Below are 27,959 nucleotides of genomic sequence, written 5' to 3' on the forward strand. Positions count from 1 at the left end.
CACCAAAAAACTATTAGAACTAATCAATGAATTCAGCAGTTACAGGCTACAAAATTAATTTACAGAAATCTGTTGCATTTTTATACAGTAATGACAAACTATCAGAAAGAGAAATTAAGGAAACAATCCCATTTACAATTGCATCAAAAAAATAATAAAATACCTAGGAATAAATCTAACCAAGGAAGTAAAAGATGTGTACTCAGAAAACTATAAGACATTGATGAAAACATTGAAGACAATACAAAAAAATGGAAAGATATACTATGCTCATGGATTGGAAGAATTAATATTGTTAAAATGACTATACTTCATTCAAGGCAATCTACAGATTCAATACAATGTATTGAATTCAATACAATACAATACCATAGAATACCAATGACATTTTTCATGTAAGTAGAACAAATAATTCTAAAATTTGTATGGAAACACAAAAGACTCCAAATAGCCAAAACCATCTTGAGAAAGAAGAACAAAGCTGGAGGTATCAGGCTCCCTGATTTCAAAATATACTACAAAGCCACTGTAATCAAAACACTATGGTACTGGCACAAAAACAGGCACATAGATCAGTGGAACAGAATAGAGAGCCCAGAAAAAAGCCCACACTTATATGTCAATTAATCTATGAAAAAGGGGACAAGAATATACAATAAGAAAAAGACAGCCTCCTCAATAACTGATGGTGGGAAAACTGGAGAGCTACATGCAAAAGAATCAAACTAGACTACTTTCTCACACTATATACAAAAATAAACTCAAAATGAATTAATGACTTAAATGTAAGACCTGAAACTACAAAACTCCTGGAAGCAAACATAGGCAGTAGGCTCTTTGACATCAGTCTTAGCAATATTTTTTGGATATGTCTCCTCAGGCAAGGAAAACAAAAGCAAAAACAAACAAATGGTACTCCATCAAACTAAAAAGCTTTTGCACAGCAAAAGAAACTATCAACAAAATGAAAAGGCTGTCTACAGAATGGAAGAAGATATTTGCAAACAATATATCTGATAAGTGGTTAATATCCAAAATATATAAAGAGCTCATACAACTCAATATCAAAAAAACAAACAACCAGATTTTAAAATGGTCAGAGGATCTGAATAGACATTGTTCCAATGAAGACATACAGATGGCCAACAAACACATGAAGAGATGCTCAACATCACTAATCATCAGGGAAATGCAAATCAAAACTACAAGATATCACCTCACACCTATCAGAATGGCTATTATCAAAAAGACAATAAATAACAAGTGTTGACAAGGATGTGGAGAAAAGGGAACCTTAGTACACTGTTGGTGGGAATGTAAATTGATGCAGCCACTATGGAAAACAGTGTGGAGTTTCTTCCAAAAATTTAAAATGGAACTACCATACAATCCAACAGTTCCACATCTGGGTATTTTTCCAAAGAAAATAAAAACACTAATTCAAAAAGATATCTGCACCTCTATGTTTATGGCAGCATTATTTACAATAGCCGATATATGGAAGCAACCTAAATGTCCATCAATGGATGAATGAATAAAGATTTGGTGTGTGTGTGTGTGTATATGTATATACATATATATATATATATATATATATATATATATATAAAATAATGCAATATTACTCAACCATAGAAAAGAACAAATTTGTGACAACATAGATGGACGTAGAGGGTATTACGTTAAGTGAAAGTAGTCAGACAGAGAAAGACATATACCATGTGATCTCACCCATATGTGGAATTTAAGAAACAAAACAAATATATATTTTTTAAACTCATACATGAAAATTATCTACTCCTGAAAATAAATAAATAAATGCTAAAAATATTCTAATCTATTGTGACTGAAAAATTCACTCCAACTTCTTCCCACATGTAAAGATGAAATTAAGGAAACACGGGGTGCTTTAAGGAAATACGGGGTGGGGGGGTGTGTGGGGAAGAGTCGTCCACACACAAAAATCCACTCTCTCATCTCTCACTTACCTTCAACCTTCCACTGACACTGCCATTGCCCACCAACTTCTACATGTGGCTCTTCTCTCCATATGCCCTCTCCTCGCTTATCTCAGACATGGTTTATAGCTTTAAATACCAATTGCCGGTGACAAATCCCAAGTATTTAACTCTAGCCCAAACCTCATAATCCAGCTGCCTACTTGGCAGCTCTTCTCTGTCTCACAGGCTACCCTGAACACATCTCCAATCTTACCACTTCTAAGACAGAGCTCTTTTTTTTTTTTTTTTTTTTTTGTGGTACGCGGGCCTCTCACTGTCGCGGCCTCTCCCGTTGCGGAGCACAGGCTCCGGACGCGCAGGCTCAGCGGCCATGGCTCACGGGCCCAGCCACTCCGCGGCATGTGGGATCTTCCCAGACCGGGGCACGAACCCGTGTCCCCTGCATCGGCAGGCGGACTCTCAACCACTGCGCCACCAGGGAAGCCCCAAGACAGAACTCTTGCTTGCTCCCACTGCTTCACCCCAAAAAGCAGCAACCGAGGCTGTCCCTAACCTGTTCTGTCCCATCTCAAAAAATGGCCCTGCCCGCCTCCACCCATCTGCTAGAAGCATAAACAGTGACTTTGTCCCCCTTCCTCTCAGCCCCACACCCCAGCTATACACTCTGCGTGCAGTTTCAACCTCTGAAACCCATCCTAAATCCCCACCTGCCTCCGTCCTGCTGCCCCACAAAGTCCAAAGCACTCGCTGTCATGTCTTGTCTCCCTCAACTTCTGCAAAGATTCCCACTGGCCACGTTATCCCGCCATTGGCCCCTAAAGTCCATTCTCTCCATGGTGTTGGTGCTGTTTAGTCGGATCGGCCTTTACGTACCTGTCTGCAATGTAGCCGGCGCCCAGAGAGCCCAGGAAGAAGCCCACATTCACACAGGACTGAAAGAGGTCCACCTTCCAAGAGTCATCGCACACCAGGTTAAACTGCGGGTCACACCACGGTCGGAGGGGCCGAAAACACAAGACCGTTTGTAAGTCAAACTACACCTTCCGTCCTCCCTCCGGACAATGTAAACGTACAACACAAAATGCGGGATCCCCCAGGTGCTTCACACCTTTTTCTCTTTACCACATTTTCATAAGACACATTCAAGGTTTCTGGTGAATCTCAGTCAATGTCATTATATGCCTAATATATTTATCGTGGCTTTACCCTCAATATACACTAAAGAGGCTGTTGTCAAGTGCCGCTGACAGCTATCAAAAGACAGCATGGCCAAAAGGGAAGGTTTCTAAAGGAAATACAGCAAAGTAATTATCCAAAGACATAAATGTGGTAAAATAAATGTTTTCCAGAGTTGGTCAAGGCCCTTAATTAAGTACATATTAATTATATGTTTAATTATGTAAATTCTACCCATAATTATGTAAATTGGTCATGACTGATGGAGCTGTGAGTGTCAACACGAGAATCGCTGAGCAAAGACACACAGGCCCGGCGGTGGGAGCTTCTAGGGAGCAGCCTGTGTGCTGCACAGTGTGCAGGGAGTGGGGTGGGGGGGACCCAGGGGTGGCAGGAGACTCAGAGGGAGGGATGGAGGGGGAAAGACCTAGGCAGAGGCAGGAGTGGGTTCCCTGGGGAAGGACACTGGTGTGTGTGGGGTTCCCTCCATGCCTGGCACACGCGTGGTGATGCCCACACGCCTGGGCAAGCTGGGAGGCCCGAATGTGGGAGCATCACCGCTTAGAGCTCAGCGGTGCAGAAAGCAGGACGGCGCCCCAGGGACGCGAGAGGGGCTGCGGGGTAGCAGCCGGGGCCCTTGCCTCCCCATTCCTGGCACAGCACCAGCTGGGTGGTGTCCAGGGACACTTTGGAGTCATGGTTCCGCCCCACCAGGCGACACTGTGGGGTGTGATGCAGGGAGATCACTTAGCAACTTTGGGCCTTAGTCTCCCAGTTTCCCAGTCTGATAGGTGTGTGGTGCCCGTCCTGTCGCCGTCACAGAGCTAGTGCAGGCACTGCAGGGACAGATCATGTGCACATGGTTTGGTAGATAGTAAACCATTTAACTTTCTCAGTGGAGGCTTTGTATCCACCACCTTTAAAGATCTGAAGTTGCCTACACGAGCCATGCCCTTTTCCTGGTCCCGGGGCTCCGTCATGAGCACTGTTAAAAAAACACAGGTAAAACTCCTTGCTACCACTGGACTTTCAGAAACTGATACTGAGCTCGCGCTACCATCTGTCTCATGCCCGGAGCCCGCTGTCTGCTCGCAAGAGTAGCTCAGATCTGAGAGACAGGATGAGATACCAGTCACTCCCGTTCTCTGCCAGTCCAGGTGTTTATTCCCTTTAAAATTCAGCTGAAAATGCCCTCGCCAGGAAGCTCCTCCTGCAGATCTTTGGCTTTCCTGCCGCCTGGTCCCTGTCAGCAGAATGCGGGGGAGGCCACTCCTGGGTGTTATCTAGCTGTCCCAGGTCTGCACCTGCAGCTGCCTCTTTGCAGCCTCCGCCCACTCCGCCCAAGACGACTTTCTGTGCATTCTAGATTTCACCAAAGCCGCAGGGCACCGGTTTTTTTGCCCTGGGTTTGTTCTACTCTTTGCAGTCAGCATCTTTGTAAGATGTCCCTGCCACCCCTCCTGAAATGCCCTGGGTACCATCCTTCCCCGGGGGCGTGCAGAAGCCAGAGTGTTCACGGAGCTCAAGGAAGGGGCATCCGGCCTTCCCTGCTAACCCCGCCTTCCCTGAGGACTCTGCCCCCAGCTGCGCTGAGGGTCTCGGTCTGGAGGCATCTGCAAGGCTCGTGAGCCTGCCTGGCCCTGTGCTCCCAAACCCCGCCACTGCCCCCAGACACTTTTGTGCCACCAGGAAGACAAGCCTGGCCCCTGGGGAAAGCCTGGGGCTGCACAGGGGGAGTGCAGGATGGGGTGTCCTAGGCCGGGTCACCGTCCCTGCTGGAATTTCACTGGGACCAGGCCGTGTGCTGGGAATACAACCTACAGAGCAGCATGGTATTCACCAAGCTCGCCCGAGCACAGTTAGAACACAGGTTCCCATGGATCCTGTCTCAGCAGATATGGGTCAGAATCCAGGTGATCCCTGGGAGCAGGCGAGGTTGGAAACAGCACATTCCTGCCCCAGATGGACCCTGACCTCCGCCCCCAGGACGAGGGGGGTAGCGGAGCCGGGTATTCAAACAGGTCGCCTCATCGTCCTCCCTTAAGCCGGTTCCAATGTCCAAGGCAAGGCCAAGTTAAAGATTATTTCTGCAGAAATGAACAACAAAGGTGAATTCTCCCCAAATTAAGCTTCAGCTTTGGATGAGGAGAGGGGACAAAAGGGGTTTTGAGGCAGTGGGAAGGGAGAGTTAGAGGGAAGCCCACTCCTTCTGGGAGAAATTGTGCTCCCGCTGCTGACCTCAAGGCCCGCGCTCTCATGGCCCTTCATCGCCTCCAGCCGGGCCCCACCGGCCCTCACACTCCGCGGGTCCCCAGATGAGCTCTACCCTACAGCCCCTCAGCTCGCCCTCCCAGGCCTCCCCAACGTTGGATCGTAGGGCAACTGGAAGCCCACGGTTGGCCAATCGTTTCTGTGTCCCCTCCTCTCCAAGTCCACGGCCCCGCTCAGGCCACCACCTGGCCAGCCTCCGACACCTGCACAGACTGCCGCTGCCCTGTGTTCCAGCCTCAGTTTTCAGGAGCTCGGTTCCCCTTCCTTCCCAGCCAGAGCCCTCTGGCAAATTGGCCCCCAGCCCCTGTCGGGCCTGTGTCTCTTAAATCGGTTCTTCTTTTCGTTCCTGTGACAACCATGTTGGTTGACAGTCCCGCCGGGACTCATGTCTCGGCCTCCTCAGGCTCTCCCCGCCTGACGAAGCCCCCAGCCCCACGCCCACCAGCGCCTGGACCATCCCCAAGGTCCAGCGAGGACGGTCTTTGCCCTCTGTCTGACCAGCGAGCTCCCTTGTTCGGCACGAAGGCAGGGTGGCCAGATTTAGAGAAAAAAAAAAATACATGCTGCCCTGTTGAATTGGAATTTCAGATAAACACCTCTTGTTTTAGTATAAGGATGCCCCCTGCAGTGTTTGCATTCTCAGCCTCGGTTGTATTCCCAGGTATTGCACAACAATTGTAGCAAATGTTGTGCAATACCTGGGACTTAATTATCCTGAAAAAGTGTTCGCTGTTGACCTGAAATTCAAATTTAACGGGCGTCCTGTATTTCATCTGGTGACCTGCGTAAGGACTCAATGCTCTGGCCTGAAGGTGAGCTGGTACCACCATTCTCCCCTGGGACTCCTCTACTGGACCCTGGATTCCAATCAATTTATCAGCTTGTTGCTGTCCGAATGTAGCACCGGCTCCCTCTCCCCTGAGCTTTGGCTCACGCTTCCCCGCCCACTCTGTTCCCTCTCCTTGCTGCTCAAAATACCACCCGAGGCTCCTCCTCAAATGCTACCTCCTAAGGACCTACTGTCTAGCACAGGGAACTATACTCAATATTTTGTAATAACCTTAAAGGAAAAAGAATCTGAAAAAAAATAGATATGTAGGTATGTATACCTGAATCACTTTGCTGTACACCTGAAACTAACACAACATTGTACATTAACTATACTTCAATTTTTTAAAAAATGCCACCTCCTCCTGGAAGACCCCCATGATCAGCTCAGTAGCTAAGATCCCCATCCTTAGAGCCCACTGGCCCCTCCGCATCTCCCACACATGGTCTGGGATGCCGGTCTTATTCTCACCACTGCCATCTGTCCCTCACTCCCTGGAGACTGCAAATTCCTTAAACCTCATAGGTTTCTTCTCTGTCTCCCTCCTGGCATCACACCCAGTGCCCGAACAGAGGAAAAGCTCGGAATACGTTTACTGAATGAACAGATGGAGGACTGAGTGGATGAATTCTTGCATCTGACCCTTTCCAAGCAGAGTATACTGCAGACACAGAGAACAATACTTCCCCGTCCTGGTCTGTTTCTAGATTCCCAGTGCCCACGCTTGTCACGGTACAACGCTTTCCAAAGGGTCTGTGAAGGAAAAAAAGCCTGGTGCCTTTTTACTAAAATATTCACAAAGAAAACGCTCAGATAACTCATTAAACTGTGCAGGCAAAGCCTTTGCCGCCATCTCCCTCCCCCGTGGGCCGTCCGTGGGACACCCAGCGTAGCTCGGCTTGTCTGGTCAACACCTTCATGCTGACCCCTGTGAGGGCAGGGCATTGTCATCGCTGGTTTACTGATGAGGAAACTAAGGCTCAGAGAGGTTGAGTAACCTACTCAGTTTCGCTCAGCCAATCCGGGGCAAGGCTGGGATTCTGTCTGACTGCAGGGCAGCTTCCACCCAGCTAGGAGGCCAGTGTCTAGCTGTCACGTGTCCATGGCTCTTGAATGCAGCGGGGGGGCGGGGGGGGCCTGCCGAGGAGCCAGCGGGGCAGAGAGAAGAGGAGCCCCGGTCTCCCCAGAGACCCGCGCTCAAACAACCCAGCTCGGCCCGGCTCTCGATGGTCTCTCCTCAGTTTCTTCCTTTAACACCCAGAGTCTGTGCAGGATTAAACAAGGGAAGAATCCCGAGTGCCCAGCCTGGAACCTGCTGATGCTACAGTTCAGGGAACACAGCCCCGCTCCCTCTTTCCTGCCGTGAAGCTGAACCTTGTAGTCTTCGTCATCTATTTCCTCCCTGGCCCTGAAACCCACAGGCTCGGCCCAGCGCAGGGCCTGCGCGTACCTCGGTCACGACGGAGGAGCCGGGCGTGTCGTACACCCAGCCGTGCCGACAGGGGCCCAGAGGCAGGAGGCTGCTGTTGGCGGCCAGGCCGGCCAGCGGGTCCACGCAGCCGAGGGCGCTCTGGTTCCAGTCCACCTCATAGCGGCGGCACTGGCGGGGGAAGGCCTGGCCCTCGGGCCCGGGGCCCGGCACCGTGTAGTTGAGCTCCTCGGCCAGGCTCCAGCCGCATCGACGGCTCAGCTCGGGCACCCCGGGGCTCCGGCAGCGGTGGTCCGGGGTGAAGGCCAGGAAGACGATGCCCACGTAGATGGGGGCGAAGGCGGCAGAGAGCAGGCATAGCGTCAGGAAGGCTTGCTTCTGGAACCAGCCAAACTCCCCGACCTGCTCCAGAGCGTCGTCCACGGTGAGCATGGCTGAAACACCACCCTCATAGCTCTGACCAGACCTCTTCGGCCGCAGGGCCCAGGGTCAGGGTCTCATGTGGGTTTCTGTGCAGTGGGCTGGTCTGAAATCAACTTGCTGTCTAAGCGTAACAGCCCTGGAAGCCAACCAACTGGAAATAATCTTTCACCCTGCGGTACAGGTTTCAGGCAAGGGCGGGAGGATGACGGGCCAAATTGTTTGCTGGGCCAGGGAGTCCCCTGGGCTGAGGGCCTAATTCTGTGGAGTTGGAGTTCACAGCGCAAGAGCAGTGAGCAAGGGCGCCGCGAGCCTCCCCGCACTCTCTTCCAAAGGGATTACCTACTTTAAAACTCTTTATCACCGAGATAAACCAAAGACAGCAGCTGGCCACCGGGCACAGCTACAGGACCTACTACTTGTGATTGGCATCTGATGCAGGGTGGAGTGAGGGTCTGGCTGGGGTGATGGGAGAGCCAAGCCCTCCAGACAGACCCGTCTCCCTACCTCCTTGTCCCAGCGTAGGACGACCGTGTTCTCTGGGACCCACGTGGGACTTCACCCAGCTTTACTGCGTCCCCAGGCAGGCTCCTGGCTGCTGGACTGCACCCTGAATCCCCAGGAAAGAGGGTCAACGGGGCCGTCTGGGCACAGACCTCCATGGCCCCGGCCAGAGGTGCTGATAGAAGACCTCAAAGAGCCCCAGGCAGAAAACACCTCCCCCTCCCCCCCAGCTCAGCCCGGACCTTCAGGCCAGGTCCCTCCCTGTGCACACAGGAGGGACAGATAACAGATGCAGGGGCTGCCCGTGCACTGTCTCGTTCCTGGGACTCCCGCCTCTTCACTCCGTGGACAATGGAAGCTGGCCACCAGCTGGCCTGGTAATACAGCCCGCCTCAGGGAGCTGCAGCTCTGCAAACCACCCCCCCTCACCTGGACTGAGCGCTCACTGCTGGGGAGGGAAGGAAGAGTGCTGGGGGCAAACCTCCCCAAGGCAGGGCCTCGGCAGGCCCAGGCCAGGTGCTGAGTTAGATAATAGAAACTATATCTTGGTCTCCCCCCACCCGCCCTGTTCCTGGCACGGGGCCCCTGAAACCCTTGACATTTCCTAGCCATAGGAGTGTCTTCCGCTCAGCGAGGTGGCCCCAGGTGTGCTCCTGGATGGCTCCTGGCCACAGGAAAGACCAAGCCGTGGTTAGAGACTTGGAACTTCCAGCCCTGCCCCCATTCTCTTGAGCGGGGAGAAGGGCTGAAACTGGGGTTTGTGCTGACGACATGAGAAGTGTCCATTAGAATCTCAGTAACCAGGGTTCGGAGCAAACACACCCACACACCCCAGCCCCACGGGGACAGCAACTCCTGCACTGGGAGCCTCCCCGACCTCTCCTGTGTATCTCCTCTTGCGGCTGTCCTCCGATCCTTCACCACATCCTCTAATAAACTGGTGACCAAATCCATGTTTCCCTGTCTTCTCTGAGCCGCTCTAGCAAATCACTTGAATCCAAAGGGGGAAGAGGTCATGGGACCCTGATTTACGGCTAAGTCGGACAGACGTGTGGGTAACCTGGGCACCTAACAGTGATTGGCATCTGAGGTGCAGGGGCAGTGTCATGGGTCCGAGCCCTTAACCTGCAGGGTTTGACGCTCTCTCCAGGTAGATGGCGTCAGAATTGGGCTACACTGTGGGACACTCAGCTGGTATTGCAGAGAAGTGCTTGACGTGGGGCAAACACCCCACATTTGGTGACCAAAAGTGAAGTGTCCTGTGTGAGGAGTGAAGGGGACTCCCTGGAGAAGGGAGAGCTGGGTTCTCCCTGCACTGGAGGAAGCGACTGGGTTTTTCTAACACAGCCAGCCCCAAATGCACGGGCTCCCCTGACACGAGTCCTCGGCTTGGGAAGCAGCCAGGGTGCTATCCTGCCCCCAACACAACCTGGGGAGGAAGCAGGACCCTCCCTGCCCCCGCCTCCCCGGCCAGGCCGACACCACTGCCCACTTTTCTCCGGGGAGAGAGCGCCCTCCGGCTCTCCGTGGCCTGGGAGTTCTGTTTTCCTCTTGGACCGGAGAACAGGGAGGCCCTCCCCTTGCCCTGCATCACTCCCTCCCCCGGTCTCCCAGCCCCTGGTCCAGGCTCACATCAGGGTGGCCAGGTCCTCCTGGGCTCAGATCGCAGAGGGCAGAAGCGACAAGGCCCGTGGGTAAGTGCCAGCTGGGAAAGGCCGGCGCCGCCGTCCTCACTGGCCCCTCGGGTGACGGCCAGGCTCCTCGCTGATCTTGATATTTACGTGATCTTGCGAGAACCCTCGAGTTACCCACGTGTTAGAGACAAGAAACCAAGGCCCCAGAGGTCAGTCCCTTGTCCACTGTCACGCTGCTGGCTCGAAAGCCCCAGGGCCAGTGACCAGCGACCAAGTTTCCAGGACTCTTACGCTGCCACTCAACTTGCCCAACGGCCAACGAAACACAGATTTCACGCAAATATGCTTCTTTCGTTTCAGGACTGTTCACCCCAGGCCTTGGGACCTCCTGAGGCCTCAGAGGTAAGAAGAGAGGCTGGGATCCCCTCCGGGAAAACAGAGAAGGAAGAGGCGTTAGGGGCAAGCCCAGATCTGCAGGTGAAAACCCGGCCACCAGGGCTCCCGAGGTTCAGGTGACCCTCACAGTGGCGTGATTCCACCACGACCGGGATGACTTTCCAGAAGGGCTGTGGGAGAACGGGCCTGCCTGCCACCCTGCGATCCCAGCCCTGGAGCTCCTGACCTGCCGCCACTGGGCATCCCCCGCCCCCCGGGCTGTGCTGCAGTGGGGCGGGGACGGGGTGGGCCGCCGCTGCCCCGGCACCGAACCCCAGGGTCGCTGTTTCCCTCTCCGTGCTGTCAGGAGGGGACCGTCCTGGTGGAGCAGACCTCTCCTCTCAGCCCCTGACCCCGGCACCTTCTTCCAAAGCAGCACCGCTCAGTAAGGCCATTAGGGGACAGGTGTTAACTACACCAAGAAGCACGGAAACGGCCAGAAGCGTGGGAGCAGCACGGGAGGCCGCCGTGAGGCTCCAGCCTGGCCATCAAAGGCCCAGCCTTTCTTAGGGGCACGGACTGTCCCTCACACCCCAGGCTCCTCCCCAAAGCCGGCGGCAAGCTCCGACGGTTCTGCTCTGCCTGCACCCAAGCCACTGACACAGAAGGCTGCCAGGAAGGATGTTCCCACCCAGGCCTCAACCAGAGGACAAAGCAGAGGCGTCCTCGGCCTCCGCCTTGTCCTCCAGGGACCGGGGCTGTCCTCCCCATGGCCTGCATCTGCCTCAGCTGCCCATGACAGTCTTCTTGTCCTCACCTGTCCCAGGACACAGGCAGCAGGGCATTATTAAATCCCTACTTACCCTCCCCACCTCCAGAGCTCAGAGGGCCGGGTGCGCACAGACGCCACCACTGAGGCTGGGGCTCCTGGGGCGTGGGCTAGCCCACGAGTGCAGGCAGGAGCCAGTTCAGTTCTATTCCTGATGAGGATCCAACATTCCAGGGCAGGGTAGCCTCGAGACACTGTGTGGAAGACTTGTCCAAGGGAAGCCGCTCAGCCCTCAGCTACCCACCGCCCTGTCCCCGCAAAGGGGCCCACTCACTCCCCCACTGCACAAAGTAGAGCGCCTACTGTCTGCCAGGCTCTGCTCTGGGCACTGAGGACGCAGCAGTGAACGAAGAAACAAACATCTCAGAGCAGAGGTCTGTACTCAGCAAGGGACATGCTAGACTGTATCATAGTAGGTGGGAAGAGCGACGGAGAAGGTCTTAAGCAGGAAGGTGCGGGCTGTGACTGCAGAACCAGCGGTCAGGGATGGCCTCTCAGAGGTGATGTGAGCCTTGAGGGAGGGAGGAGGGCAAGCCCTGTGGATGGAGGAAGAGTGTTCCAGAGAGAGGGGCCGGCAAGAGCAGGGGCCCGGCGGGCTTAGCGAGGAGGCCAGCAGGACTGCCAGAGAGCCAGCGTAGGGAGCAAAAGGACGGACGCCGGAGGGGCCACGGGCCAGGGCACAGGGCTCTGCAGGCCCCGCCGGGACTGGGGCTTTACCCTGCGGGCCCCCGGAGACAGTCTGAGCCTGAGCAAGAGGCCGGGATGGAAGGAAGCAAACTCAGGATATGACTGAAGGTAGAGAGGAAAGGATTTGCTGACAGACTGGGTGTGGGTATGAGAGCAAGGGAGGGGTCCAGAGGTACCACGGCGTTTGGCCTGAGCATCTGGAAGGACTGGCTTGCCCTTAACCGAGGGGACTAGTCTGGGGGCTGCTGTGAACCAGGCCACGTCCAAAGAGCGTGTGGACAGCGCATGGGAGGGGCTTTGGAGTCAGCGAGCCCGTTCAAAGCCTGCCTCCATCAGCACCAAGCTGTACGCTATTCATCTTCTAAGCCTTAATCCTCACGACTGCAAAATGGGTCTGCACCTGCCCCACCCCATGGCGCGGCTATGTGGATCAGAAAGCCTGGGGCGGGAGGTAAGCTTTTCTGTAAAGGGCCCCGTGGTAAATGCCTGGGCGTAGTGGCCTTTCTGGGCCGTCTGGTCTCTGCAGCTGCTCCCCTTCAGTCCAAGCGCTAACGCAGCCCTGGATGAGACGTAAATGAACACGTGCGCCCAGCTCCCCACAGAGCTTCATTTCGGCACGTGGAAATTTCAGTTTCATCCAATTCTCATGTGTCACGTAATATTCTTCTTCTTTTAATTTTTTTCGACCATTTAAAAACATAAACCCCATGCTTAGCTTGTGGGCCAAACCAACTCAGGTGGGACACAGCAGATGGACTTAAAGCTCAGGCCTTGGGTCGGGGTGAGCTGTTGTTATGACAGCAGTGGAGGGAGTCCGATGACTCCTCCTGGCTGTGCACAAATGCACAACTTCCCCCTCTTGGATGACATGCATTTCCCAGATTGGTCTCTGGTGAAAATCCAAAACAGAAAAAAAGAAGAGACAGTTAAGGGAATTCCCTGGCAGTCCAGTGGTTAGGACTCCTTGATTCCATTGCAGGGGGCATGGGTTCAATCCCTGGTCAGGGAACTAAGATCCCGCGTGCCATGGGGCCAAAAAAAAAAAAATTAAATTAAATTTAAAAAAGAAAAGACAGTTAAAGGAAGAGACTCAGGACCATGGGACTCAGAAACACTCTATTTTGCTCACAACTGCCAAGGTCCACTGTGCCCAGCAGATAGAAAGCATTCAAGAAACAGTTCTTACATTTATGACTGGATCTAATTTGACGGGTGTGCCAGCACTGTGTGTGTATGTGTGCATGTGTGTACACACGTAGGGGTGCCCCTAAAGGGTGTTCAGAGGTTCCCAGAAGCCTGGCCTGAAAAGCGTCTGTGTTCCCCACCTCCTGAGTGGACTGTAGCTTCTGTTCCCAGTTAGGGACTGAACTGTGCTCTCCTTCACCCCAAACTCACATGCTGAAGCCCTAACCCCAGTACTTCAGAATTTGGAAACAGGGTCTTTAAAGAGGTAATCAAGTTAAAATGAGGTCAGTAGGTTGCGCCCTAAACTTATACATGGAGTTTCTTATTTATATACAGGAGATTAGGACACAGACACACACAGAGGGCAGGGCGACCATGTGAATACCCGGAGGAAGGCGGCCGTCTGCAAGCCAAGGAGAGAGGCCTCAGGAGGAACCAGCCCTGCCAACACTTTGACCTCAGACTTCCAGCCTCCAGGATTGTGAGAAAATTAATTTCTGTTGTTTAAGCCCCAGTCTGTGGGCCCTTCTCTCCCACCAAGAACGACACTGATGCACTGAGCACGGACCAAGCACCAGCTGTTACTTCTCAGTCTCCATGCTAACCCGGTAAGGCAGGAAGCACTCTCTCCTCACCTGAGAATCCAAGCTAAGTAACTAACTAACTTGCAGGAGCTACTTGGATGCAAAGCCAACGCCAAGCCTGACCCCTCCCTTCACAACCTACCCACCGGCCTCCTCCAGCCTCATTCCCACCCGTGAACTGGCCTCTGAGGGGCTACTATACACAGGCAGTTAAGGGCGCAAATCCTGAGCCAGAAGAACTTGGTTCAAATGCCATCTCCTTCGTTCACCAGCTGTGACCTTAGACTGACTGCCTAACCCTCAGGGCCTCAGTTTTCCATCTGCAAAATGGGATACCAGGAGTATCCACTCCACAGGGTTGCCATGAGGACTAGATGAGTTGGTATCTGTCAACTGCCTGGCACACAGTTAAAGGTGTATCCGTGCCAGCTACCACCCCAGGGCCCTGCACCTGTGGGCACAACTGTAACCTGCATCGTGACTCAGGAGGTGTGCTAGCATCTCTCATGGTACCTGGCCTGAAAGACCTTCAGGACTGTTTGCATGGATCTTCTGCATAGTGTTTTCAGGAAATCCCAGGAAAGGCAACTGGCGTGGGCCATGACAGGCATGAAAGGTAGTGAAAGGTCACGTAGGGCAGCCTGGCCTAGAGGCCAGCGCCCAGCACAGCCGTGGGGTCGCCCTCCACAAGTCTCATCACTGCCCGGCTGCTCTGGGAGGCTGTGAGCTCCTGGAGGCCAGAGGCTGGGCCTCTGATCTCTGGATTAATTCCTGTAGCAAAGCACCATGGGCTGGGTGGCTTAAGCAACGGAAATACATGGCCTCACAGATCTGGGTGCCAGAAGTCCAGAATTCAGGTGTCAGCAGGGTTGGCTGCTACTGAGGGCCGAGCGAAGGCTGTCCCAGGGCTCCGTCCTTGCCCCGTGGATGGCGGGCTCCTCCCTGTCTCCTCACACCTCTTCCCCCCGGTGCCGTCTGTCCCTGTGTCCAAATTTCCCCTTTTTATAAGAACACAGCCCTAGTGGGTTAGGACTGACCCCACTGACCTCACTTGATCACCCCAATAAAGACCCTGTCTCCACGTCACATTCAGAGGTACTGGGGTTAGTACTTCAACATGTGGGTTTTGGGGAGACGAGATTCAACCTGTAACAACGTCTATACCCCAGCATTCAAATGAGGGGAAATAGATGAAGGATGGGGTCAGAGCACCATTTCAGTGGTTCCAGTACAGTGGTCCATTGGTATCCACAGGAGGCTGGTGCCAGGGACCCCCCTGTGTCCCGAAATCCGGGGGTGCTCAAGCCCAGAGTCACCCTCCTCCACACTCACAGCTCCGCATCCACGGATTTGGCCAACCACAGAGCGTGTCGTACTGTGGTATCTATTGAAAAAAGCTCGCGTCTAAGTGGACCCATGCAGTTCAAACCCGTGTTGCTCAAGGGTCAACTGTACTTCAAGATCAGGGCTCAGGGTCAACTTCTTGGGGAACTTGACCCCAAGGAGAGAGAAGTACTGGGGGACACAAATGGCGGGGGCAAGGGTGGGGGAGGCAGCGGAGGCTTCCTCTGGGGAGGGCAGGTCTGAGGTATTGGGTGCCCACTTGGCCTTGTGGTCGTTAATCAGCAGCGGTGTAACAGACAACCCACGATCCTGCTCCTTGGGACTGTCCAGAGAACGACAAAGCCATGCCCATGGTGACAGCACCCTCAGTGGGCTGTCCACACCCCACCCGGTCCCCCAAGGGGACACGGGCCAGCATCCAGGGACTGCTGCGTGCCACTCCCCTGCTCAGAGACTCACCGGCCACGTTTCCTACTGTAATTTCGCCCAGCAGTGTCTCCTTCTAGACTCTCTGAGAAGCCTCATAGCAAGAAAAGGCATTTACCTTTCATTCAGCATTTTCCAAACTTCCTTGCACATAAGTCGTTTCCAATTTTTGCAGAACATCTGTCACAATCACACAGAACAAGTGTTCCGTGGGGCGCACTTCAGGAAATGCCACTATACGACAATCCGTCTGCATGCCAACGCGATCTTCTAGTTCAGGTGTGGTTTCGTTCATCCTGAGCCCCTCGCCTCTTGCCCTGTGCTTCTAGAATGAGTCCCAAAGCCGTGAGGTGGGCAGAGCAGGACAGTCCTCGTCCCAGCGGCAGGGTGGGCAAGGGCGTCCCTGAGGGGAGAGTGACCATCAGGCGTGTCAGAGCGCTGTCAGGATGAGGAGGGCGACCTCACGTGTCAAGGTCACCAAAGTCAAAGGCTGAGGAACTTTCCAGACTGAGGGAAAACTCAAGAGAAACAGGGCAACTGAATTGGACAGGATTCTGAATGGGGTCCTCTTAGTGAAAATGGTGTTGCCATGACAACTGGCAGGACCACGTGGGTGTTCTGGGTCCAGAGAGTGCATTGTGCTCATGGGGGGTGACATCCTGAGGGGCCTGGGATGACAAGGCACCAGGGAGGCAGCTCACTCTCGCAGTTGCAGGAAAAAAGTTCTTTGTCCTTATGTTCAAATTCTCTGTGTTTTGTCAACCTTTTTTAAAATTTGAAGCCAAGGGTCACAGGGTCTGCCTGGGACCTGACCCTCTACGCACCCACCCCATGGGACCCAGCGCCCACGTCACTTCCCTGCTCTGGTGGAATGATCCTTGCTCCCCGGGCCGCGTTCTCCAGGACGGCGCTGAGAGCAGCTGTCGAGTGACCTGCACTGTCACCCTGTCCAGGGGCGACGGCCAACAAGACCCCACTCGGCTGTGCTCTCCTCTGACTCCGCGAGTATCAGAGTAACAGTATGAACTTCACTGAATTTGATTCACAAACTGGTCAAAACAAAATAGAGGGCTTCCCTGGTGGCACAGTGGCTGGGAGTCCGCCTGCCGATGCAGGGGACACGGGTTCGTGCCCCGGTCCGGGAGGATCCCACATGCCGTGGAGCGGCTGGGCCCGTGAGCCATGGCCGCTGAGCCTGCGCGTCCGGAGCCTGTGCTCCGCAACGGGAGAGGCCACAACAGTGAGAGGCCCGCGTACCGCAAAAAAATAAAAAAATAATAAAAATAATAGAATAAGAGGGAAAGAAACATGAGTAGCTAATAATTCGCGGCCCACCTTTGGCCTTCCCCTCTGTCTTTAGGGGAATCACTGCATTTCCCCCAGGGTGGTGCTGACAGCGACTTCCACGGGACTCTTCAAGTTCCAGGACTGCTCCAGCCTTACCTTTGCAGCGCCTCCAGCCCCTCTGTCCCCGAGCACACGGCTGCCTGTCTCCGGGCCCACCCCAGCCCAGAGAGGAGCTGCAGGACCACCCGGCCAGGCCACCCCGCCCAGGCTTTGTGCAGCGAGCCACCCTGGGTGCCCGTCCTTCCAGGGGGCACAGCACGCTCAGCTTCCCTTAAGAGACGCCGGCCCCACATCAGCCACGTTCATTTGGGGAAGTAAGAAGTCGTGTCGTGACGTCAGAGTCGCGGGGATTCTCCGAAGCTGGTGAGGGGGGTTTTATCAATCTAAGCTGGCCAGTACCTTCCGCTCCCGAGGCACACCATCCCCTTGTGACCTGATGCCCTGGAAGGGAGCTAAGACCTCCACGCCCACTTCTTGAACTGGTACAAAGGGACCAAAGAATTCCTTCTGAATCCCGGGTGGCAGTCAGCCTCCCTAAAGGAATCGTCGGATGATCAGCCTATGTCAGAGGTTGGTGGAGAAACGGATTCAGCTGCGTTTAGAATGTTCTTGGCGGGAGCCGCGTTTCCACTCTCCCGTGGATTTCCTGGGCCCAGGGTTTGCCTACACCGTCCTGACCCTCCACTTATCCCATTTCTCCGCCATTCAATGGACAGTCTCAAAAAAGCGGCGGGGCTTAAAGAATTTGGTTAAAAGGAAACTAACTAGGATCTTAAAAGATTTTAATTCCTATTTGCTGTCAGGGAGCGTTTTCCTAAACTACCTGTGACCACAGCTGGCATGGGCTGTTAGTCTGTTTGCAGGAGCTCAAGAGCCTGAGCGAAAGCTTCACGCACATGGCCACTTCCCCATCCTCTGCGGCCGGCACAAGCTGGGCACCAGGGCAGGTGGCCCGAGGTGCAGACGGAGAACTCCCCCACCATCAAGTTCACCAACAGGGCCAGTGAGCACCTGCAAGTGCCCCGCCCCCGGAAGAGAGGGGCGTGGCTTAGAGAACAGCCCCCTGGGCAGTGTCCAAGGACCAGCAACTCTGGGGTCACAATGTAAACCTTGATAAGACCCCAGAGTGCCTGTCTCAGGAGCGACATTGTAAAATCCTTAAACATAAAAAAAAAGTCACCCCAACTGGAAATAGTCAGAAAATGAGGAGGGAAGGATGCTAACGCGGAGAAGTCTAGTCTGACATTGTAGTAACTCCCTGTCGGGTCTGCTTTCACATTAATATCTAAGCAGCTCTCATTACTAGTCAGTAATTTCAGATGGAAACCCAACTTGTGCAAGAGAAGCCCTCCTGCCCCCGTGTTAGCTCGGGCTGCGCACCAGGATGCCTTCTGGTGGTATGGCATCTGCACACACGCTGGCTGTTTTGGTAACAATACCCTTTCTCGGAAGGAGGAAGAATCAGGCGTGGATGAAGCTGACAGAAGCCCTGGGGGCCTCGGGTGAGCACCTACACGCAGGGAGACTCCAGAGAGAAAGCTGATGTGCTGCACGTGAAGGGTCGGCTACCATCCGGACGTGTAACAGGAGGCACAGAGAGGGCACTGGGCTTGGCAACTAACCAGGCAGCTTTTCACTCTCGTGGGGAAAAAGCAGGAACACCCGGTTAATAATTTATCTTTTATTCAAATTGTTGAATACTTCATATTACAGTAAATTTGATTGAAAAAAAATGAGGAAAGAAATCAACTTTTAAAAATACACTCATGTTGAAATCAAATAAGCCATCAGCCAAACGGAGTACAAAGCAAGGAGCCCTTAGGCTGGTTTGCTTTCCAGGATATGAATACCACTGAGTCTATATACAGTTCTATAATGCAAGGAAAGTCATTCATTAAACACTTCAAGAAAGGAGCCGACAGCCGGGAAGGACAGTGGTCTCGCCCTCCCGTCCTGCAGACTGAGAGGCCGGCCTTGGCCGCCCCCCTCCCCACCCCGCACCGAGCAGGAATCCAGGTGCAACGCTAGGAGCGAGAATCTGGCCCACTGGCTTTCATGCAATTTCCGTGAGTCACACACTGTGCAAATTAAGGCTTCTTATAGGTCGAATGGTTGATAAACACTTTCTTCTTAAAAAAAAAAAAATAATAAGCACAGTAAAGGTGGTATCATGTGAACCTGAAGAGGGGAGACCTACACCCCCAAGTCCGGAAAAAAGTCTGACATCTCAACTCCATTCTCTCTCTCACACACACACACACATACACACACACACACACACACACACACACACGCACGCACAAATCAATCTTTGGGTGGGTTGTCTGACTTCACCAGCTGGCGAAAGAAATACTGATAACTGTGCTCTGTGCACCTAGGATTGAAGACGTCATGCAAAAAGCTGCAGCCGTTACTGACCAGAGGCAAACAGCAGGCAGACCCTCCAGAGCCCAGGCACTAGGGACCCACACGTGTGTGCGTGCACGCACACACGCGCCCTTACGAGACAGAAGCAAAAGGGAAAAGAGACAGAACGGCGGAGTCTAACTTAGAGGACGTGTCGTGGAGCAGTTCAAAACCTCGTATGAAACCACCCGAGCGCCCCAGCAGCCTCCCCGCTAAGGGACAGACAGATAGATTACCCCCTGCCGGCAGGAAAAAACTGTTGTTGTTATTGTGTTTTTCCTTTTTCGCAAACCTGAGTAATTGTCAAAGTCAATAAATAGGAGGAGAGAATTAAATGCTAAAATATAATGATCAAATACCCTACAGGGCCTAAAGCAGCACGGGTTTTCCGCAAACGCAGCCCTCTGTTCCCAGACGCGTCCGGCCCGGGCGCGGTAGGAAGCGCCCGGCGGCCACGTTCTGTGCGAGGACTTGGGACTGAACACGGGCCCCGGCGCCGCCCTCTGGCAGCTGGAGCGATGCCCCATCCCGGTGACCACAGAGAGCGGCACCCACCTCCTCACCCTCTCCCCCATCAGCAAAACTCTTCCCTTTTGAAACAGTTTTTGTTAAAGGCAAAAATGACAGAAGCATCACGGAGTCAAAAGTCTCATTTGGTTGGAGGTGCCGGCGGAGGCGCCGAACGCGCCCCGCAGTCTAGATGTGCAGGAGGTCCTCGTCGCTGTCGTCGTGGAAGGAGCTCACGGCCTTCTGCGCGGCCCGGGGCCTCCCCCTCCTGGCCTGCTCCCCACTCATCAGCCCCACCCGGTCGTCCGCTCGCTCCCGAAGTGCCTTCCTGGGCGGGGGCCTCAGTGGCTGCACGCCCTCCGCCCCGGTCCCTCTGCCCAGGTGCACTTTCACCTCCGGGATGGTCAGCACCTCATCCTCGCTGTCTTGGTCGTCCCCGTGCAGGGAGGTGAGGGCTTCGGCTTTCACGGACTTGGTAGTGATGTGACCGTTTTCCTGCCCCTCCTTCCCGGGCCTCGGTGACGGCAGCTGGATCTCTTCCATCAGCCACTCAGTTTCGTTCTCGTCCGCCTCTTCCTCCTTGTTCACCTGCCGGGACACAGCAGAGACCGTGGGTCCGCCTGAGACCTCGTCAGCCTCCTCTGCCCCCCTCCCTCCATGACCCACCCGGAGTCGGGGACCTCTTCCCAGCCCACCACAGCCATCACGGTCCCATGTTCCTCCTCAGGGAGAAGGGGAGGGCTGGCGACTGCCAGCTCCTGCTGAGACCCAACCAAGGCGGATGGTGTCAGGAGGCAAGAAGGCGGCCAGCGACAAGGCGGCAGGGCCGGGGGACGGAGCCCCTCTGCTCCAGGTGCCCTCAGGCAGCAGGGAGAGGGGCCGCGCGCGGGACACGTGGATGACTGTAGTTGAGGGAAGCCTTTCAGAAAGCAGTTGGCAGTACAGTCAAGAGCCGTGAGTGCATTCAGGCACTCTGGCCTAAATTTCTAGACACTTATCCTAAGGAAGCCATCTAAATGCCAGAGGCACAGAAATTTTCATTACCATCTTTTTTTGTAGAATAGCCAAAAAAGTAGAAGTAAGTTAATACTAAACACTGTAAGAAATTAGCGGCAACCACAACGACAAAAACTTGAAGGAAAAAGAACAAAAAGTGTGTTCGGGTTAAGAGCAGAGGGACATTTTCCCTCTGCCCATTTCAAACTTCCCGCGATGTCAGTTTCCTTGTAGTCACTGACCAACAGCATGACAACGGTTCGAGCGCGTGCGCGCGTGCTGAGTCACCCAAAGACCTCAGCAGGGAACTACCTTTGAGTATTTGTAGGACACGTTTGCGCTTCTTCGACAGCAGCTGGTGAGCTTGCTCATCACCGTCTCCCTGAAAGGAGACCCAAGTTACTCCAGGCTGGAGCCGCGCCCCCCTCCGGCTCCCGAGTGCCTGCTACCGGGAGGCTGCAGCCCCAAGAGCACGTGCTCGACAGCAGGGCTGTAAACCAGCTCAGCAGGAAGGACGCTTTACAATCAGACGGACGCGGGTCCAAATCCTGCTCCCCGTTTTCATGGTGTAAGAAGGGCCAGAGTGAGTGAGCCAGCATTTGTCCTTCTGCTTTTTCACGTCAATACGATGACCCACACCTTCCCCCCACACCTTCCCGCCACCCCAGGGCTGCGCTGAGATTACTGGGCCGACGGACGAACGCAGGGCCGGCTCCCACCCAGACCTCCTGCCCCAATCCTGCGTCCCGCTGACAGCCTCTCAGGGTCGGGATGGCTGCGGTCAGCACTCCCCGACCCTCTCTCGCTTGCCTCTGGCTCCTCGGGCAGGTGAGAGAGGCAACAGGGAGCCCCAGAGCTGTACCACCCCTGAGCTCTGGACAGGGCTGACTACACACAGAGCCCTGGGCCTCATTCGTGTGTGACATGAAATCTGCTGGACAGTCGTGCTGCCTGTGAGTGACAAGACCTTTCACCAGCAAAGACGAGCCCATAGAGGTGTCACAGCCGGTCCCTAACAAATGCTCCCCTTTTAAAGGGCAGACAAGCCAGCTGATCAGAAGGAAGTCAGCTCGTGACAGGTGTTTAACTCTGTCCATCTGTGGACACGTGCAGAGAGCCACATCCTGGGAACAGGTGGGCCAGGCCAAGGCCCGCAGAGCATCTGCCACGTGACCTGACAGGATCCACAGCCCTGGTCAGACAGGACACATCGTCACAAGGATGCAGACGTTTACAAAACACAGCTTTGGGGACCGCTTCCACACTCTGGCTGCTGACGGGCTCAAAAAAAAGGAGCCCAGATATCGACTCTGAACCACTGGCCCGTCCCCCTGGCCCACTCCCCTCTCCTTACCGTCGCTCCTTCTTATGGAGCAGCAGGGCGAGCAGGCAGCCAGTGAGCGCCACCAGCAGCAGGCTGAGGACGGCCCCGACGGCCTGGCTCCGCTCCGAGAGCCCCTTGCGCTCCTGCGCGTCGTCCCCGGCGCTCTCACTGTCGAAGCCCACCCTGCGGGGAGGCCACAACACTCAGCCACCGCCACCGCCAGTGCCTCGCGAGGCCCAGCTCAGGCGGAGGCCCTGCCTTTGCAGCCCCGCACAGTGAAACGGGATCCGCCAGAGGCGGAGGTCAACAGCGGACAAACTCCTCTGACGATGAGACTAAGGCAAGAGGACTAGGAAAGGCGACCCCCCAGCCACACGAGCCTTCGTCACTAAGGGAACAAGAAACACCGAGCTTTGGGCAACACGCCTCCCCAAGGCCTCTCTGATCCCTCTGCAAGGACCCGAGAGCACAGAGGCGCTTCTGGAGCGAAGACTCAGGGACACACTGGCCGCTCTCGTCTCCCGGGAACACGGCTCTCTTCTCTGGGAGGAAACAGTGATCACAGCCCAGGTAATAGCTTCTCCCTCTCAACAACTCACCTTGGGACACAGCCTCAATGCTCCTGGAGTTAAGGGAACACCGTGGGGCAGGACCCCACTTACCCCAGAGGACACACAGCAGAGGTGTACCAGGAGAAGAGGTACTGGCAGTCGGCGGTCTCGTGGCTGAATTCGGGGATCCCGTCCTTCACCAAGGGGTCACAGTGGAAGAAGATGGTGGAGGAGACAGACTTTGTCTTATCTTTTCCACACTTGGAGGAAGAGGCAAACACCACATCCAGATCGCCATCTGTCAACAAGGCAGGAGCACACACAAGCACAGCACCATTACCATTGGTGTTTCAGTAGTGGGCCAAGTTTACCTTTTCATAGCGTGTAAAAAGTTTGCAGAGACTTAAAATCAGACGTAAGGGTCCTTCATCAAATGTCCCAGATGAGCTCTCACAGACTGCTCAACACACATTATGGGGCCCCTGCCCTAAGTCAGAATGTGGGAAAGACTTGAACCTTGCCCAAAAAGAGGTCTGGCCTTTGTCCTCCGCTAACAATATGACCTGGAGGGGGGACTGCCTACACGGTATCAGTGCACCTGGAGACCGAGGTTGACCAACCAACCAACCAACCAGCCAGCCAGTCAGCCAACCAACCCACCAGTCAACCAACGAATCAGTTAACCAACCAACCAGCCAACCAACCAGCCAGTCAACCAACGAATCAGTTAACCAACCAACCAGCCAACCCACCAGCCAGTCAGCCAACCCACCAGTCAACCAACGAATCAGTTAACTAACCAACCAGCCAGTCAACCAACCCACCAGTCAACCAACGAATCAGTTAACCAACCAACCAGCCAGTCAGCCAACCCACCAGTCAACCAACGAATCAGTTAACCAACCAACCAGCCAACCAACCAGCCAGTCAACCAGCCAACCAACCAGCCATCCAACCTACCAACCGCGTGATCTATCAGTCAAGCCTACGTAACGAAGCCCCAATAAAACCTCTGGACACTGAGGGATGGGTGGGCTTCCCTGGTCAGCTCCTGAGCTCGTGTGTGTGCGCTGTCACGTTTATGCTGAGAACATAACTCGTCCTGATTCCACAGGGAGAAGACACCAGAAGCGTCTGGCTCCCTCCCAGACCGTACCCTGCACACTCCTCCCACTGGCTGACTTGACTCTACGTCCTTTCATCGTAATAAACTGTACGCACGACTGAAACAGCTCTTGGTTCTGAGCATCCGTCTAGTGAATTATCCAATCTGAGGCGGGGATGGAGCCCCCTGAACTTGCAGCTGGTGTCACAAGTGAGAGGAGCTTGTGTGGACTCTGCCTTGTGTGGACAACTTTGTGGTTGGAGACTCAAAATCCTCACGACCGGCCACCACGGGAGCACCAGGGAGTGCAGCGTGTGCAGCAACACGCTCGGAGGGCGGCCGAGACCCGGCCCCGCGGGCTGGGCTCGGGAACGCCCCGCGTGTCCTTACGCATAACTGTCTGAGCCATGACCCGAGTGGGCTGTCCCCCAGGCTGGAACGAGGGCACAAACTGGTGGGCCAGTGGGGGGCCGAAGTGGCAGCTCTGAATCTCAGCCAGAGACGGGCTTTGCGGCTTCCCACTCTTGCCCACTCGGATGCATGCAGACTCGTGAAGGGCGTTAAACTGCATTCTTCCTGAAATGTGGACGAAGGCTTAAAACTAAACCTACTTCCTAGCGCTGGTGAATGAAGGCAGTGAAAACGTCTGAAATGATTTCGTTAACTAAGAATAAATAAACGTGCGCACACAAGTGTGTGTGTACATACAGACGCACGCACACCCTGAAGCTGGGGGGCCGCAGGAGGCCAACTAGACTACATGCAGGCCTTACGGACGCGAAAGTTCTCACTCTAGTGGCTGGGCCCCTGACCTGGGCTGTGGCGTGGAGCCTGACCACTGCTGCAGGCACACCCGCAGCTGCGCCCCTGGGTGTGAGAAGGGAGCACGTCGCTGGGACAGGCAGCAGGAGAAGGATAGGGCAGGCGGAGGCAGTCCAGCGGGAAGGCCCGTGCAGTGGCGGCGTGGGACCTGCAGGGGCTCGTGAGTAACCTGATGGCTGGGTCTGGGTGCATTTGCAGGACCAGCTGCTAAGAAAACGGGAGTCTGTCAAAATCTTCCAGGCTGTGTTCAAAAGAGCTTGGACTTTCCTTCTCTGCAGAGCAGTGGCCTTAGAGGCGTTTAAAGCAGCCCTTCAGTCAGTCAACAAACATTTACCAAGCACTTACTACAGGGCCAGGCCCTGAGGACAGCACCTCAAGAGAGGGCCCAACGCCACTGCACGACTCCAGCATCTGACCCAGAATCACCGGAAGAGAACAGGGGACCAGCGGGCTGACCCTATGACAGGGAATCACGGAAGCGAGCCAGACTGACCTGGCAGGTCTCTGCCCGGCCCCTGGTGGGCGCTGTCAAGTGCAGCGACCAGCTCGGTACCTGAGCACGGAAACGCCCTCTTCTAGGCTACACCTACTCAGGGAGCAGCTGCTCCCCGCTCCTCACCGGGAATCTCTCTCTCAGCAGCCCTTTGAGGTCGAAGTCAGCTGGTTTTGTAAACACATTTAATTGTTTAAAAAGCGAGTTCATTCACCTCGTTCAAAAATCACATCATGGGGCTTCCCTGGTGGTGCAGTGGTTGAGAGTCCGCCTGCCAATGCAGGGGACACGGGTTCGAGCCCTGGTCTGGGAGGATCCCACATGCCACAGAGCAACTGGGCCCGTGAGCCACAACTACTGAGCCTGTGCATCTGGAGCCTGTGCTCCGCAACAAGAGAGGCTGCGATAGTGAGAGGCCCGCACACCACGATGAAGAGTGGCCCCCGCTCGCCACAACTAGAGAAGGCCCTCGCACAGAAACGAAGACCCAACATAGCCATAAATAAATAAATTAATTAATTAAAAAAAAAATCAAATCATGAAATGGTATATAGTGAAAGACTAGCTGTTTAAAACAAAAGCACATGAGCTGCCTCCTGGAAATATTCTTTGAAGGTCAAGAAGGAATTAGGAAAGAAGTAAGCGAGGGCAATTCAGAGGTACAAACTTCCAGGCGCAAAATAAATGAGTCATGGGTATGAAGTGTAGAGTGTGGGGAATATGGTCAATAATTATGTAATATCTTCGTGTGGTGACACATGGTAACCAGACTTAGCAGGGTGATCATTTTGAAATAGCGTTGTAGGTCAACTGTACTTCAAAAAAACACAAACTCACAGAAAAAGATTAGATTTGTGGTTACCGGGGGAAGAGGCTGTGGGGAGAGGAAACTGGATGAAGGTGGTCAAAAGGTACAAACTTCTAATTATAAATTAGTAACAGGGATATCACATGCTACATGCTAAACATAATTAGCCCTGCGGTGTGTTAGATTTGAAAGTCACTAGGGGTGTGAATCCTAAGAGTTCTCATCACAAGAAAAAAACAATTTTTTTTTTCTCTTTAATTTTGTGTCCACATGAGATGACAGATGTTCATTAAACTTGCGGTCATCATTTCATGATGTACGTAAGTCAAATCATGATGCTGCGCCCCTTAAACTTATACAGTGCTGTATGTCAATTGTATTTCAGTAAAGCTGGAAGGGAACAAAAGGAACAAAGGAGAAGCTCCCTCAGCGCAGCGGCGCGCCCTCCCCTCCGCACCCACCCAAACCCCTGGGTCAGGCCTCTCTTTTCTTCTCATCCTTCTGACAAACACGAAACCTCTCACCCTTCTACAGTAACATCTGAAGTTTCAAAATAAAGATGTATTGTGACAAAAGCTAAACCGAAGGGAATTCCGGACGTGGCCACGCACGCCCACCTCACCGCCTCCGGTTTAGACCAGGTTTTGCTTGTTTGCTTAGGAGGTGAATCTTCCCTACAGTGAACCGCTCGGGTCTGACACACGCTGCTCAGCCCGCTGTGACAGCGCGTGTCAAGACACAGGACCGGACCCAGGGCTCTTGTGCTAAAACTGATCTGCCGTTCCAACCGCAGGGCGTTTGTTCATGAAAATGTGTTACAGATCCTCCAAGGAAGTTAAACGTGGCACATGGACGGAGAGTTACCTTGAACGTAGTATTTGGTTTTGTCCGAAGTCCCGACTTTCCTACTGAAGTGCTGGTCGTTGGGCTTCACCTGACAGATGTTGGCCCCGGAGCATGCGGGGTTCGTGGAGCTCGTGATGGAGGACAGCTGGATCTCATACAGGTACTTGTCCCCATTCGTTCTCATGTCCCCAGAGGCGCTGAATCGCCTAAAGAGACAGTAAAGGTCGGGTGACTCCAATGGTCCTTCAAGAGAGCCCTTTGTCACCTGGACCCAAAGCCCAGGTACGGGGCAGGGCTGCAGGATACTGCCGAGGGCACCTGCCGTCTCTCCGTCCTACTGCCCACCCCTCCGTGCTCTGGGCTTCGCTGTGCTGTTCTCAGGTGCTGTGCCCCGCACCATGCCCGCTTCCCCCTGCCCAGGCACAGCCCCGGACCCCCAGACCCACCCAGTGACACCGCTGAGCAACTGACTTTTTAATTCACAAACTAGTAAGCCCAGAAGTTCCTCATCAAAAATTGTTTCAGAAGGTTCCAGCTCCAACCCCTGGGCGAGGGAGGAGGGGCGACTTTATTTTTACGCTCAAGAGAACTCAGCACCTTTGGTGTCACACTCAGTAGCTGGGCAGTGCTTGCCCTCTGCTTGAGCGAAATATGACGACTACCTGGAAACAGTAACTAAAACACACAAACACTTGGGCCTCTTTATCTCGCGGCCCTCGGCCGGGGAGAGATCTGAACACACGGCAGCGCCCGGAAGGAAAGTGCTCCACTGACTTGAAATAAATGTCCCCGAGGCTGAAGCTCCTGCCAGTGGCCGGGTTGGTGATGGTCCCGTTCACCATCTGCACCTCCTGCGGCTTCACGGCGCAGGCTGCGCGCGAGTCCCAGCTGAAGTGGTAGGTGCAGCTGTCCACGTCGAACCTGCAGGCGGCACACAGACCACGGTCACGGCCACCCTCCCAAACCGGAGGACGCCGCCGAGCTAGGAGGGCGACTCACGGTCAGGAAGATGCCCACCCAGCATATCTGCCACGTGGAAAAGCAGGCAAGCGCTTGTGTGTGTTCTTAAAATTTAGAAGCTGTGCAACGTCTAAAAGCTG

At 54.2% G+C, this 27,959-nt stretch overlaps 2 protein-coding genes across 5 annotated transcripts in view; both read right to left on the minus strand.

Moving 5' to 3' along the window:
- LOC113607013 (solute carrier family 22 member 1) overlaps window positions 1-8,579 on the minus strand; it is a 33,026-nt gene extending 24,447 nt beyond the window's left edge. For all 4 annotated transcript variants that reach the window (XM_027081922.1, XM_027081900.1, XM_027081891.1 and 1 more), the window contains exons 1-2: window positions 7,688-8,579; window positions 2,835-2,938 (exon numbers count right to left, since the gene is read on the minus strand). In XM_027081922.1, the coding sequence (XP_026937723.1) occupies window positions 2,835-2,938; window positions 7,688-8,098 (515 nt within the window). In that variant the 5' untranslated portion in view covers window positions 8,099-8,579. The remainder of the gene's footprint in view (window positions 1-2,834; window positions 2,939-7,687) is intronic.
- Window positions 8,580-18,667: 10,088 nt separating this feature from the next.
- Window positions 18,668-27,959, minus strand: part of IGF2R (insulin like growth factor 2 receptor) — a 108,967-nt gene continuing 99,675 nt past the window's right edge. Inside the window, exons 43-48 of the mRNA XM_027081948.1 lie at window positions 27,634-27,780; window positions 26,878-27,065; window positions 22,897-23,083; window positions 22,265-22,417; window positions 21,223-21,292; window positions 18,668-20,502 (exon numbers count right to left, since the gene is read on the minus strand). Of these exons, the coding sequence (XP_026937749.1) occupies window positions 20,104-20,502; window positions 21,223-21,292; window positions 22,265-22,417; window positions 22,897-23,083; window positions 26,878-27,065; window positions 27,634-27,780 (1,144 nt within the window). The 3' untranslated portion in view covers window positions 18,668-20,103. The remainder of the gene's footprint in view (window positions 20,503-21,222; window positions 21,293-22,264; window positions 22,418-22,896; window positions 23,084-26,877; window positions 27,066-27,633; window positions 27,781-27,959) is intronic.

This window comes from Aethalodelphis obliquidens, unplaced genomic scaffold (genome assembly GCF_003676395.1).
Source record: "Aethalodelphis obliquidens isolate GAN/ISIS:26980383/991018 unplaced genomic scaffold, ASM367639v1 scaffold3, whole genome shotgun sequence".
In the NCBI taxonomy this organism is placed as follows: Eukaryota; Metazoa; Chordata; class Mammalia; order Artiodactyla; family Delphinidae; genus Aethalodelphis; species Aethalodelphis obliquidens.